Below are 15647 nucleotides of genomic sequence, written 5' to 3' on the forward strand. Positions count from 1 at the left end.
CTCAACGTAATTTAATGTGAAGCTGCAGAAAGCTTCGTGGGAACTAAGAAAATACACAGGAACTGTATAAACGCCACCATAGAAATCTGAATAACTAGACACTAGAACTGCTATAATGTCATACCTAATTAGTATGAAAACCACTGTCGCCAAAATCAACACATTTAAACCGACAACTAAACAGTACACACATGTAAATTATGCCTTTTATTGGACAACTTGATTTTAGTGAAAACTAACTTAAATATTAAATTCAGCTTTTTAATACAATTCCTGACACACGATTTTACGGTTTATTTTAGAATAACATCCCTAGGTACATGAGATGCTTTGTTTCTTTTTGCTCCAATACGAAAAAATTTTTCGGCTTTTCTACAACAGAGGGCGTTAATTTTCCATAGATATAACTATGAACCTAAACAAATAGAAACAAGGTTGATATTTGTGTTAAACGTGATAATAAGAACGGTCGACTGTGTCATTCATTGTTATTTAGATTTCAATGGTGACATTCGTAATACTTGTAAATATTCTATACATCGAGATATATGTACTACGTACGTACGTAGTACATACTATCTCTATGATTCTATAATTTTATGGAAAAACGGCAATATTTCTAAAAAACTTACTTACCGACGAAATGTTATTCCTTTATTAGTATAATTACAACTTATGGAAGAATTTCCGCAATGGGAAATGCTGAAATACAACATGTTTACACACATATGTCTCAAGAGCAACTGAACAGCGACGAACGCACTGGTGGCTTGGAAGTCACCTAGTGTCTTGTTATTTAGATTTCTATGAGCGCCACCTTTTTGCCAGTACAAATAATAATTATCACGCTGTCGCACTGTTGTCAAGGTGGGTTGTTATAAGTTTGAAGCTGTTTTCCTGTCTGCCTGCTCATGCCACTGCCCTTTGTAATTAAGTATAAATTGAAAGCATTTCATACCAACTGCAATAGTCTGTTAAAGACTTTTCTCTATACTCACACTATTTTTATATTTTACTCGGAACTTGTCTGCTTCCCGAGTACTCGTTAGTAGCAAAGTAATAGTATTAAAAAAAAAACTATTAAGTAATATATTTATTATTATTAATTAAAATGTGAGCGTTTTTGATAAAATTAGTCTATTGTTGTATAGTTTTTAGTTAAATATTGATTCGTTGATAATTTTGCACATAGCATACATATCTTTAAATTTAAATGAGCTCAGAAATATTACGTAGTAGGTATAATATAAACAATAAATATTACAAATATTATTTGTACACCGACTTATCCGTCTATTCAGTGATTTAACAGTAGGTATCGTTCCAGTCCACAAAATATTAATGTTCTTACTTATAATTTCTGTGACACCTTTTACAAAATGAAATATTATTTAGTTTAATCTTATTATAACACACGAGCGTGTTGTAAACATGTTGTTAATATTTGGTGCTTGGTATATAATTTCAATTGTGTTTACCAACAAAATTATCTGGGCAGGTATTATATGAGGCACATAAACTAACACATATCAATACATATAATAAAATTCTAGAAAAGTTGTGTCTGTACAATCAAAATATGTAAAAAAAAATGAGTAGGTGTTATTATTAAATCGATCCCAAACCCAAAACTGTAGTTAAAAAAATTTTTGTCTGTTTGTCTGTTTGTCGGTTTGTCTGTTTGTCTGTATGTTTGAACACGCTAATCTCAGAAACGGCTTATCCGATTTAAATGCGGTTTTCACTAATATATTGTGGTAATCTTCATTTAACATTTAGTGTTTATTTCATGTCAATCGGTTCGTAAATAAAAAAGTTATGACTATTTAAGTATTCACGGCGAACATTTGCTAAGGCATTCTATTGTACACTGTACGATAAAACGTAAGTTATCTGTTTCAATTATTATTCCTATATTATTATGTCCAAGTGATCATATCGAAAGTCCCCAAGGGTTGGGGTGGGGGGTCAAATTAGAATTATGCTTACTTCTAGGTAAATTTTATACATAAAATGTCCTTTAAATTATGTCGTATTATATTTTTAAAACCCGACGCAAAAAGATGGGTGATAAGTGTTTGACCGCTATGTGTGTCTGTGTGTGTGTGTCTGTTTGTGCCACGGTAGCTCGCTAACATGTAATCCGAATTAGATGCGGTTTTTTTGTTAGGCAGCATATTTTCCGACGCTGGTTCTTAGATAAAGTGTATCAAAATCGGTTCATCTATTTATTATACCTAGGTATATAGGGGTAAAAGTGGGGATGAAAAAAACGAAAATTGTCAAATATACCTAAGTGATATATATATTAAATGAAAGTGAACGACCTATCAGTAACAATTTGTCAAATTTTATCAAAATCGGTTCATCCATTTATTTGATATAGGTATAAAAGTGGTAATAAAAAAATGAATTTTGTCAAATATACTCAAGTGACATATCAAATGAAAGGGCATGACGTGTAAAGTATGTATAATTAGACATATTTAATCAAAATCGGTTCATCCATTTATTATACATATATTATATATGGGTAAAAGTGGAAATGAAAAAAACTAATGTTGTCAAATATACCCAAGTGTCATATCAAATGAAAGTGCATAACGGGTGAAGTACACTTAGTTATATTTTTATCCAATCCGGTTTATCCATTTGTTAGATTACAGCGGTAAAAGTGGGAATGAACAAAAATCTAATGTGGTCAAATAATATACTCAAGCGGCATATCAAAATATGAAAGGCCAATGTGTGAATTACAATAATTAGTCATATTTTATCTAAATCGGTTCATCCGTTTATTACATTTAGGGCTTTTTAGGGGTGACAGTGGGGATAAATAAACCAAATGGAGCATCAAACGACAGGATATGACGTGTACATATAGGTACAATTAGATATGGTTTACATCAAAATCGGTTCTCCCATTTACTAGGGGTGGAAAGGGAAGGGTTGAAAGTCTGTGAAAGAAGAGGGGGATATAGGAGCGAGAGGATAGCCACACCCTGGAAATTTTGAACTCTACTCAAAGCTACATAGGCCTGGCCCTTGGCAATATTTTTTCCTAAATATACCACTTCTTTTGCCACTGTGGTCCATTACAATTTGTGCACGGTTACGGCCCAACTTAAAATATGTCAAGGAGCAACAAACTTATAGATATCAATATGATGTTGGAATGTAATATGGAAGTAGAGGTAGGTCTCGCTCACTTGAAAATTTTACATGAAAATAAGAAACCGATAGGAATAAATAATTTTACAAACTTCCCGACGATCTTTAAAATTAAGTACCATTTATTTTGATAATGAAATATATAATGATAATGTTGGCATGGCAGCCCCGACGACTTTGTTTTTTTTATAAATATTTAAAATGGTATTTATTTTTAAAAATCTTCGGGAAGTTTGTGAAATTATTTATTCCTTTTATTATTTATGCACTTTTCTTCGTAGCGTTGTTTTATTTTTTAATTTAATTTTTATTGCACGGTCTAAACGGTTTAGTTACTACAGGCGTGAGACAGGATTCAGGAAAGATCTGATTTGGATTTGATAAAAACTGAGTATCGATTAAGCTGATCAGTTGCTGCACGATACATTGTTAAAAACATCCATACAAGGAAGGAAGGAAAAGAAATTTGCTCCCCTCCCCCCTGGTGCCTAAAAATAATATGACATAATTTAAAAGACATTTTACGTAGAAAATTAATAAGGCATTTATTTTTTTATTGTTTAGCACAGTTTAGTAATAAATTTTACTAACAGATCTTTTACCTATTTATGGTAGTCCGTGTTTACTCAATAATTAAGTTAAGTAGTAACTACTATGCAGTCACTATTCCACGCGGACGAAGTCGCGGGCACAGCTAGTACCAAATATGTTTGTTTTCGGCTCTTATTTCGAGACTGCGGGGATGATTAATCTCAGCTAGGTATATAGATGAGTTGACTCCTATTTCATCCTGCCCACAAAGGCTCTGTTTCCCCAAGCCTAATCAATCGACGTAATAGGGACTTATTCCATAATAATGGTCCAAGCCTTTGGCGCCAGCTTTTGTTCTACGGCTTCTTAATCCATAGGCATAGCACATTGGTGATTGGATGCAATAATACCTTTGCCATCAGACTTTCCGTTTTAACGTTTACAAAGAAATATTCAAGTACTTTATTTATGCTGATGTCGACTGGCATTGTGCGGGCTATGTACTATTTGGGATTATTATAAGAAGACAATGAAATCGATATTATTACGCTCTAATAAGGAACGTGTTTTAGATTAAGGAGTCCTACTTAAAGAGTTCTTGTTAAGAGCGAAAAAATAATGAAACGTCGGTTTAAGAGGATAATAAGACAGAATTTCGTGTTCGTTTTGATTTAAGTAGTATTTTTTTTATCGTTACCATTGGAGCTACCTATTTGTGTTTCGACTTAGTAATTATTTTTAGGGAAATCTACTATAATTATATATTTATTTAAATAATGATTAAATCATTACACTCGTCCTAAATCATTATCCCATTTCTTATCATGGTCATTATATAAATATCTATTGCCTCTAATTACTTACAGCTTATGATTTAGTTTCTACTTGTCATAGAACAGAGGAATTGGAATAAATATAAAATAATGGAAACTCACTTCAAAATCTTTTATTTTATACAACATCAAACACTATTTATTGATGATGCTTTAAGCGTAAATTTTTATATATAAAAAAAATAGTCAACTTTTTAAAATCAATTTCATATAAAGTAAACAATGGTTAGACCAATGGACGGTTGTTTATTGGAACGTTAATTTTTACGAGCAATCGTTAATCGAAGTATGAACTTGGAAGGTAAACCAGAAAATATTTGACATAATCTAACGCATTATATTTTAAACTATGCTTAATACTACGCTTAGCAATATGGATACACTCGCACTAATGGAATGTAACAAAAAAAACCTATTAAACGTGAAATAATGATACTGCTTATTATGTACTTATTAGTAATATTTATTAATATTAGAATAGATTCAATAGAGATTACGAAAAAGCTCAAAAAGAAAACAATACATTATTTTTACAGTTATAATACTGAAGAGGGATAATAATAAATATAATATTCCTTCTTATTATATTATATCGTTGAAATAGAACTAAGCAATGTTCCGTAATTTATGAGGTTAGTAAAAATACGTTTCTCTATTTACAAACCAGATTTCTAATAAACTGTGTTAATAATTGTACATTTGCGTTATTACATATTTATTTCGTTTTTAACAAACCGACAATTACAAAGTTAAGTAAGTTATTGTTCTGTTAGTATAGTTTTATACAATTTTGTCGTATCAGACATAAAGGTAAACACACACATACGGAGTATTTATTTAAATATAAAAACATACTCTATTAGTATGGTATAAATACGCCGTTATACAGTTTAGTATCGAAATAAAAAAATGAGTTATTTATATATTTCGTCCAATGTAAAATATTTGCTCAAAAAAAACAAAATGACAGAAACGACAACGCGAGAAATAAATGTTGTTTCAGATTCGGTAAAAGAAAATTTGCAATCGTCGACATACAGAAAATTGGCTTAGACGAGAGTCGTAAAACATACGTCTGTTGCGTGTGCGCTGGTAGGTATAGAGTGAGCGTGGCGGTGACGCGTGTCTCGGCTTGCGGCTAGCGGCTAGCGGGTCGCGAGACGTGTCGCAATCGGCGCGGCGGGCCCGGCTCGTTGTCGGCGGCGGTGGGCGTACGATGGGCAGTCGGGCGGGCGGCCGGGGCGCGTGCACCCACCCGCTGCCCCCGCCGCGCCGCCCGCGGCCCCGGTGCAGCACGCACCCCCATGCACCGGGCACGCCTTCTGACCCGGAACCCGACGGTCGTCGACGCCGCCTGATGCGTTCACAGCGAGCCCTGCTTCCGGTCCGCCTGCTCGCTTACATGCTCGTCCTGCTCGGTACATTCACTGTGCGATCGCGATAAGTTACGCTTTCACCGCCGTCGCGTTCGGGAATTAACTTCATTAAACCCGTTGAGTGTTTTGTGTTGTGGTGCTTCGTGGTTATGGCGGCCTGTGCGGACTCTGCTCCGTCGAGCGATACGGAGGGCTTTACTGAGATAGACTCTTCTGGGTCTTCGAGCGCGGTATCTTCGAGCACCACCTCGAGTGGTTCCTCGAACGGAAATAACTCCCGAATTTCTTTGCGATCGGCCTATCACAAGATGTCTAAAATGATTTCTCATTCTATGGCAAACGGCAACGGCAATCTCGGTAAGATTATAATTTTTTAAAGTGAAACTTTTGAATTTTTTTAATACATTATACATAAATTCTAAAGAATTAAGTACTCTCCATATCAATCCATTCTCTACTGTATCAATTAAAGTTTAAGTGTGTTCGTAAAAATAAAACTTAAAGCTGCAAGCAATCTCATATAAAAGTTTTCTAGTAGCGGGCAAATTTCAATAATTCATCTCATCTGATATCTGAAAGTCAGCGCGGTGGTAGATTGATCAGCTATCAAAGTCTGCAAACTGATTAAGGCCGCTCTTGCGAACGAGTTAAATTGCCTTCATCAAAATTAAGCTCCCCACAGTGATTATCACGTATCGCAGTTATGACGCATACCTAGATGGTTTGCATAACGATATTAAGAATTTCCTCTAAAATTGCATATTTAAAATAAATTTGCATACAAGCATGAATTGAGCTAGTTGTTCAAAAAACAGGAACATTAGTTATGAAATATGAATGACTAAATCGGTTAGGTAGGTAGGTAGGTCGACTCACTCAAAGAAATGAAAAATATTAGATGTATATCTCAACAAGTTTTGCGTTGGCTTTTATTTGTTGTGTGCAGCATACAATGTATGTACCTACACTGTGTTAAATGTAATGAACTATTAACAGTGCATTCAGGAAATACATTTTGGACATGCTGGGAATTGATTAATTAACTAACGTTTCAATAATATTTTCGCTCTGCTAAATAATAATGTTATTGTTAAATTCTATTATAATTTAAATTTGTCTGTAACGAGCCTATTCTAATAATATTATGGACGTATGATTGTTTGTGACTGATAAGCGAAAGGCCTTTCAAAGTTATTTTTTATTAGAAACTAGGTTTCCGCCCGCGGCTTCGCCCGCGCAGTCAAAGAAAAACCCGCATAGTTCCCGTTCCCGTGGGATTTCCGGGATTGCGTTATTTTCCCGGGATAAAAAGTAGCCTATGTCCTTTCTCGGGTATCAAAATATCTCCATACCAAATTTCATGAAAATTGGTTCAGTAGTTTAGGCGTGATTGAGTAACAGACAGACAGACAGAGTTACTTTCGCATTTATAATATTAGTATGGATTAGAATCAACAATTGGTTCCGCCGGCCGCGTACCCGAGATTGCATTAATAATGCGGTATTTACTCATTTCTTCTGTTTAATGTGTCTTATACAGAATGCCTCGTTTGTTTATTTCCATCGGGCAATCGGTCAGTAGGTCGCTATAAATGTCGTCGTTGTTAAAACTTCCTTACCGGTCCAAGTTATTGTTCATCTCGGTACGCGCTCTTTCGGTGGTCAGTTACGGGAGAATATAAAATTGTTATCTGCTCAAAACAGATGCGTGACTCACACTCTTATGTACGCACGCTCTCTAAACCCGAGGTATTATGACCTTGCATAAAACTTGAACTCTATTCTTATCGTTAATCATCGATACCCCTACGTTTTCCTAACGAGCAATTTTTTCGCACGATTATAAGAATGAACGTTATTCCAATTTTCATTTAAAACTCGGCTTCCTTTTTTATTTTTGACGTTTACGTCTATAATACTTGAGGCTTAAAGGATATAATATTGTAGCCTTGAGTTAAGATATTCTATGTTACCGGGTAGCGACATCGTTTTATAATTAAAGTATGAAATTTATTTTGAAAAGTTATAAAAAAAGTAAATAGGTATTTTTTTAATATTAAGAACAATATTAAATGTGTTAAGGTCGTTCCCATAGAAGAATATATTTATCAAAATCTTTAAATAGTCAATAAATATGTATTTATTGCTAAGGCATTAACATGCTTTACGTATGGACAAAATTATCAAAATATTTGCGTGAAGATTGAATCCGTGTCGGATCCGTGAAGTACAAAGAAAATATTCGCGACCGTTTAGTTTGGATTGGGTAACTGGCCAATGGGACGTGCGTGCGCGACTGCTACCATATACGAAATTGTATAGGAGCTCGGACGGGTCTTGCACAATAATGTATGACTAGTGGGCCCGAGGCTCGCGAAACTCACGCTACGTTTCGGTACGCTTATCGTTTTCATGGTGAAACTAGTGTTGATGGACAAACACCATGGTAAGACTAATTATTTAACTTTTATTCATGCCTCGTTAAACCCCGCCGCGGCCGTCCGCTTTGAGGTTCCCCAATCTTAAGGGTTTTTTATTTAACGTAGGTACTTACCCAAATTATTATAATTACGATCTAAATTTATGCTTTTAATTCGATATGACGTAAGGAATATTATGCGAACCTTACCTATGCTTGCAGTAATGTCTTAGTGTAATTAGTTCCTGCTATTAATTTAATTATTTTAACTAACGCAAGGCGACTCCCTGTAATAATAATATTTAAATTAAGTGACTATTACCTTTTGTGAGATATTTTTACCTTGACTAATTAGTGCATAGATATTAAAACTGCTCGAGCTCAATATCTTTTGTTAAAGTAAATACGTAGTAGTTTTTCATAATCCATCAATAAATTTTCGTACAAAATCTTCCTTTTTTTATAACTGCATCATTGAATTTACTTTCTGTACCACTTCTGATGAGTAAATTGACAATCACTTATAATAAGTCATTTTCATAAATTTATGTTTTTAAAATCAATGACAGTGTGACTGTGAGGGTAATTACTAATTATATCTAATAAAGACATAGTTTTTATTTGTGATTACATTCCCATTACATTCCCATAAATGATTACATTATATTACCATAAAATAGTTATCTATAAATCGAGACTAATAATTATTTATCTTAAAATGCTTAATACTGAGAGTTAATATAAACGTAGTTATAAACTATAAAGAAATAAACATAAATTAAAAACGCGTTTTCCATAATTTCTTTTAAATATTTTCAAGAAAGACTTGTCGGACGTAAATATGAGTATAAAAGCGGGTGATTTAGTTTCGCTTGATGAATTATATTTCTCTAGCATTAAATGAGATTCGCACAAACAGTAAATGGCTCTCGTTGATTTAGCCGGGAACTCGGTGCCGCACTAACAAACTACATAGTTGCGAACCGCGTAACACCCCGGCTAAATGGACTTTCATTCATAAATGGAGTTATTGCGGTGAAACCCGTTGAAACGTGACTCGACTCTGCATGTTTGGAATATGTGCTATCACTGTTTACCATGTGCAACGGTGCAGATACGAAGCATTCTCACGTTCTAATGCTACAGAGATCACGACAAAACCTGTCCCACGTTACTGTAGCTATACAATGCCGCTAGAAATTTAAGCCGGCGGCTTGTGTGAGACGTAGCTCGTCGTAGCGTTGATGGCCACTTGCCTTATTTAATGCTAACCTGCAAATAATTATTTTGACAAACGAAAATTTATTACTAGATCTCTAAAATTATTTATGTCAATGGCCCTTTATGTTTAATTTGTTAAATGTTTACGATCAACTAATGAGTAGATTTGAAAAGGTTGCATTTTGTTGTGGATAATGATAATTGCATAATTATTAATTGCACACGATAAATTATAAGTAGATCCTCGTTAAATTTTGTTTTAAACGTGTCCATCCTGTAAAATGATATCAATTGTGTTTCATAATATAAACAATCCAGACGAGTGAGTATGACCGGATTCAAGATGGCATCGGCGCCGGCGCCACATATTTTATTTTAGATTTTAAATTATTTTAATCCGCAACGAAGTGTGTCATAATATTTTTATGTGACACAATTTTTGAGGACTCCCAGCTTGTGAAACTGCTTTGTGTACCTGCGTATTTTCTATTTTCACGCCGTTTACGAATGTTTTTTAAAACAATAGACTGGTTGTAATCCGTTTATACCGTTGCGTTCTTGTATTGTTTGGGATGTTTTTGAAGTATGCATTTGTTCGGTAAGCTGAAGCATTAAAACATTTTTGAATTGTTTTAGTGCACAGTGAATATTATATATCTCACTATAAATAAGTAAAAAATATAGGACATTGAAAAGGCAATACTGAACTATCAAAATATGTAGTGATATTTATGATCACTCTTGTGTAATAAGTAAATTAATAATTTGCAGTCTTAAAAGGTATGTCAAGTACTATTTAACAATATAGGAATTTGGAATAGGCTATTTATTGCGGTGTTGTTCGCCGTAATTTTATTTTTGGCATTATTCCATCATTGAGAAAACTTTCCTGCCTCGTTTTACTCCGTTCTATCTATTAAAAATCTGTTTAATAATAATTGATCCCGGTTTTGAAGTTTCATCAGAATTCAGTTAAACAGAAGAGTTGTAAATTGAATTTTAAGGGCCGATTTTTCAATGCCCAGATAAACAGCTAGATAGACTTTATTCTTCAGTTAACAAAATATTCAATTTTTCAATAGACGAATAGGACTTATCTATCCAATAACTACGTTATTTGAGGAATAAATCTATTTGCCGCTCCAACGGCCAGATAGCGCGCTATTCGACTGTTAGGCGTTTGAGTTGACAACTGACGCGTCAAATTTGAGATATTTTCGTATGTCATAACATAGAGCGTAGAATTATTAACAATTAAACCTCTTTCTATATAATTATTATCAATTAAAATCATATTGAAATTGATGTTTTTGATAGTACTGATGACCATGCCATTGAAAATTTGCCGAACGCTGCCTTTAAGAATGTCGTTTCCATCGTAAAATATATAAATTGAAACACAAATTTAACCAAACTCTTTACTCGAATCAAAACAACAATCAACAATCATAGAAGACAAGTGCACTCCTGACGTGAGTCATAATGACGGTTGTTGACAAATTGCAAGATTTGACTCTATCCCGCTCTAACCTGACTAATTTAATATGTTTGTTTCGCCACTCCGAGAGCAGTGCTGCCAATATGGAAATATTTGGTCAGATAGTTATTCTTCAAATAAATCACGATTGAAAAATAGGCGAGCCGTAATGAGTTAGATAAATAATTGAATAAATCTATTCGAGGGGTAGTTATTAGACTGTTTATCTCGCGATTGAAAAATCGGCCCTAAATCGAATTAATAATTAATGATTTCTAACGTACAAAAAGTTTCATTAGCATACGTTTAATTCAACATAAATCTGGACTGCCAAAAATATACAAAGCAGACTGATGGACATGGTTGTATTCATGCCAATTATTGCATTATTACATTATAATATGAGATTAATGATTTTTCCCATTAATTTATTACGCGTAACTGAGCTTACTTTTATCTAAAATAATTTATATTATATCTGCTCGATTATTATAAATGCAGTATGACAAGTATGACTTGTCTCGTAGTAAGTAAGGTCAACACAGTATTTTAATCACTGTGACGATGGCAATGTGACGCGCATGTTCCGGAATTAAACCTTATTGTGCCTTAACATTGCTATAGATAAATGTAATAGACGCGCTGATTTAAATATAACTTTGCAAGTGTACGCGATGGTCATTCTCGTCAGCTTTGACGAGATATTGTCTTCTTCCCGTTATGGCTACGATGTATTTCCACAACATCCTCCAATTCTTGTATCTCGTAAAAATTCGGTGAAAGCCGGAATTGAAAAAAAAACCGTATGATTTGAAGCAACTCATTCGAGTGTGACAAGATAAAAAGAGCAACCGTGTGCACGATGTTAAGGGTCAAGTTCCGACTAGGCGGTATCGTCAGTGATCCGAAAGGAGAGACCTTCCGTTTGAGAATATATACATTTATATGGATTTATCTTTTATTGCTATGATTTGGAATATTTTTACATTAGTATATGCATATGAATACCTAGTATTCATATTGAGATTTTAGATAGGTACGTTTCCATTTTACCCCCCTATAAAAATACATTAGAACCTAAAATACGAATCAACGAGTAGTAAGATCCTTGACAGTTATTTTATTAACAGTTTGTTATCCTACATTGATTAGTATGCACTATGAAGTTTATTTGACTGCCAGTGCATATTGTAGATATGTGAGAAAATAACAATTGGGACGAAAGCCAACCGGCTTCGCTCGTTTCTTCGTGTCGATTCGTTACAAATAGAATATTGAATCTGACAATAATTGTTACGCTTTTACCATCCGGTGCGCCATTGATGGGACTCGATACTAAAATATCGTTTCTCTCACACTTTATTTATCGCTTGGACGGCGGCTTATTTATTAAACCTGGTTATATGTTGCCAAACCTGAAACTGTTATTTAATCTGAAACTATTGTAATCCCAAATGTAAATATCAGTGACAGGTCAACGACGCCGAACGCATTATTATGCCATCGTTATCTGTAGTTTCCACGTCGAGTGTAGTCAATGAACAGATACGTGTACGGTTAGAGACAGATTATTGTTCGCAGCTACATTCGCATAGCTTAAAGTCTGCTTATATGGATATAATTAATATTAAAATAAATAAAAAAAATTACTTATTTTAATAATTTAAGTAACTAGTTGATTTTTTATTAATTTTAATATACTTAGTTCAATTAGCTGTCAAATTAACACATAAACTGACAAAGATTGAGATTTTGCACCATTCCCATATTATGTTCAAGGGTTGTTAAGGATTTTCAGAAGTGAAACGTATGTTACTTATATATTTATAAATAGGAGCCTCGGTAATGGTGCCACAAAATAATTTTTGTCATTGTTTTATCCTTCGCATCGATACTAATAGAATTGCTTCGGAGCACGCACACTCCACTATGTTCTAATTAACGGACCACTCGTGTCTGTCCCATGATAGTGACATGGCTGTATATATTATCAGTAAACGTCGGAGATTGGCGCTTGTCACACCGCACCGAAAAACTGCACTTGGTATCGCGGTATTGAACGCATCATTTGTGTTATATTTTTAGCTCGGCCTGTCCTGGTGTCGGTCAATGGGTAATCAAATATTAAAAGTTCCATTCGACTTACTTTTCGATGTTTGATTCAGCATTAATTACATTCCGCATATATGATGAAGTCGAATGCAATATTTTGACGCCATAATGTTTGTACAATGGTGCAGTCACGAGGTGATCAGCTCTGTTAAATCACCCCAAATTCTTATGATTTAACTTCGTTCATTCTTTTTTATACTTGCTCCATTTCTAGTTTAGAGTGGAGGTACATCGCCTAATTCACTCGAACAAATAGCAGGGGGCAGTAATTGATTGTATCAAGTCACAAGTGTTCCCTCTTGTGTTCTTGTCTAAGTGTTGTGATATTATAATGTAATACACCACGCGAAACATATGTGTATCCGAAGATGAGTAATCATAAATTGCTTAGAATAATTTGATATGCAAGTACCTATTTTAATTTCGAATAAAAAATAAAAATCTTCAATAAAATATTACAAAAAGTTAGTTAAGTCTATGTTTTTATTACTAAGCTAACATCAAATCATCAAACTATCAAATTGACATCCTTGAATACTATAAACCAGCAAATTCATTGTATTATCAGGGTATACAGTGTAAAATACCTCTTCAGAAACCTACTGTCCATTATTTGTGTCGTGTCATGTGTCGATTTTGATTGTCATTTAGATCCTATATCCGGACAAGGGTTCATAGGCTTAGCATTTAACAATAAGCCTTCCGCTGACTGCCCGATGCCAATTATCTCGAACGTTGATGTCCTTTGGTGTATGGATATGTTTTGTGACATAGACTGGATAATGGACCTCGTTACCCGCTCTATACCCATACATCATCTATATTCCATACAATTAGTATACTACTGCTAATTAATTGATTGAAGAGCCAAATATGATTAACGTTACATTAATGACAATAAATAAGGCTTAGAATGTTTAATTTGAACATTTATAATACTTAATCAGTTACATTCATAAACTAATTGAGTTTTAATAACCGTGCACATTTATATTATTTTAGTGAGAGTTACTATATAAATCGAATGTGTCGTTTAATAAGTTTATTTGTGTGCAGAGGCGTCGTCGTCGGATCCCGGAGGGGCGGTGAGCGTGGCCAGTCCTGGAAAACATCGGAAGGGGATAATACCGTGAGTAATTTGTTGTATGAGTACACGCTTTACACTGACACCATTAATCTAAGATTTTAAATTGTATTTACGTTTATTGTACGTTTCTGATAAATAAAGTGATTTTATTTTATTTTACTATGCAATAGTAATAATACCAACCGAAAATAGTGTAAATTGAATTCAATACATATCTCACATTTTTCTTCAAATAAAAGCAGATCTGTGAAATTTAAATGTCATCAGCCTAAAATGTTCATTTCATACACCTGTTTAATAACTTACATACCCATATAGTACATACTACATACTTCTAATCCCGGTGCGATGTCAGAGCGAGTGACTAGTCTTATATATTTTCGTGTCTCTAAAATAAAATGTCGATGATAACGCCGCGTGAAACTGACACATTAAAAGCGAACCCTTACTTAGGTATTTCGTGACGAGATCTTGCGTAGAGTTTTATTTACTCAAATATGTTCTCGCATCACTCCAAAATCTTGTGTCAAACTTAAGGCCTTAATAGGGGCTAGCGACCTTGGCGACGATTTACAAGGCGGGATCGGAGGACCGGCGCGAATCTACCGTAGACCGTAGTAAAAGTACGTATAAAAATTATTAAAAAGATATTTGGATATGGAATCAAAATTTAAAACAACCATGCCCTGTGTTTCAATTTCATAAACACACTGTAAAAACACTACAATAATTGACGTTATATTGACTTAGCGTTTTGGTTTAAAGTCTAAAAATCGACCTCAGTTCATGATTTTTTTCCAAAAAACCTGATTGTAAAATTAACAAATTAAAACAACCATGCCCTTTATCATATTCGAAACTTTAATATACATTTTTTTTTTAGATATCTAAGAAGAGATAGAAAATCTAAGAAGAAAAACGGTTATAACTAGAGTTAATTTTCGGTATTAAAAGGGAATTCTACCCGATTCAGGCCTTAAGTTGTTATCTAGTTGTATCGCGTATGATCGTTATTTCCCATTAGTCACCTCTTATCTTTCGCGTTCGTTATCTAATTCCTTAGCAGATAGTATGTGCAGTTACTTTGTTTCGAGCCAGCGTGTGTAGAGCTACTAGCTAGTCGCGAAATGTTTGAAGATCGACCGAACGCCAACCGTAATCGCTTAACTGAATGTTGCTGCCATATAATCAGGTGCTATTATCGTCTAGATTTGTAAATAATGTCTTCATTTGAACAAAATTAGATACATTGTTCTGATTCAAAAGAATCGCCCACTTCTTAGACTAAAAATTGGATTCAATTTCATAAATTATACCTTATGCCGGTGAAGAACATTTTATGGAATTACTATGAATAATCGGATACATGCTTGTGGATTATTAGTTATTTATATAAATACTAAAATTATTAATGAAATTC

General features: G+C 34.0%; 1 protein-coding gene across 12 annotated transcripts in view; it reads left to right on the forward strand.

The window, feature by feature from the left end:
* Window positions 1-15647, forward strand: part of trio (trio Rho guanine nucleotide exchange factor) — a 103671-nt gene that overhangs the window by 57180 nt on the left and 30844 nt on the right. For all 12 annotated transcript variants that reach the window (XR_016315783.1, XM_089696685.1, XM_089696710.1 and 9 more), the window contains one exon: window positions 14197-14269. Coding sequence is in view for 11 of the 12 variants with exons in the window: in XM_089696685.1 (XP_089552811.1) it covers window positions 14197-14269 (73 nt within the window). In the remaining variant the exon portion in view is untranslated. The remainder of the gene's footprint in view (window positions 1-14196; window positions 14270-15647) is intronic.

The sequence above is a fragment of the Colias philodice genome, chromosome 1 (genome assembly GCF_061535455.1).
Source record: "Colias philodice isolate Cphi_HAF_F1 chromosome 1, ilColPhil1 Martin Lab GWU primary, whole genome shotgun sequence".
NCBI lineage: Eukaryota > Metazoa > Arthropoda > Insecta > Lepidoptera > Pieridae > Colias > Colias philodice.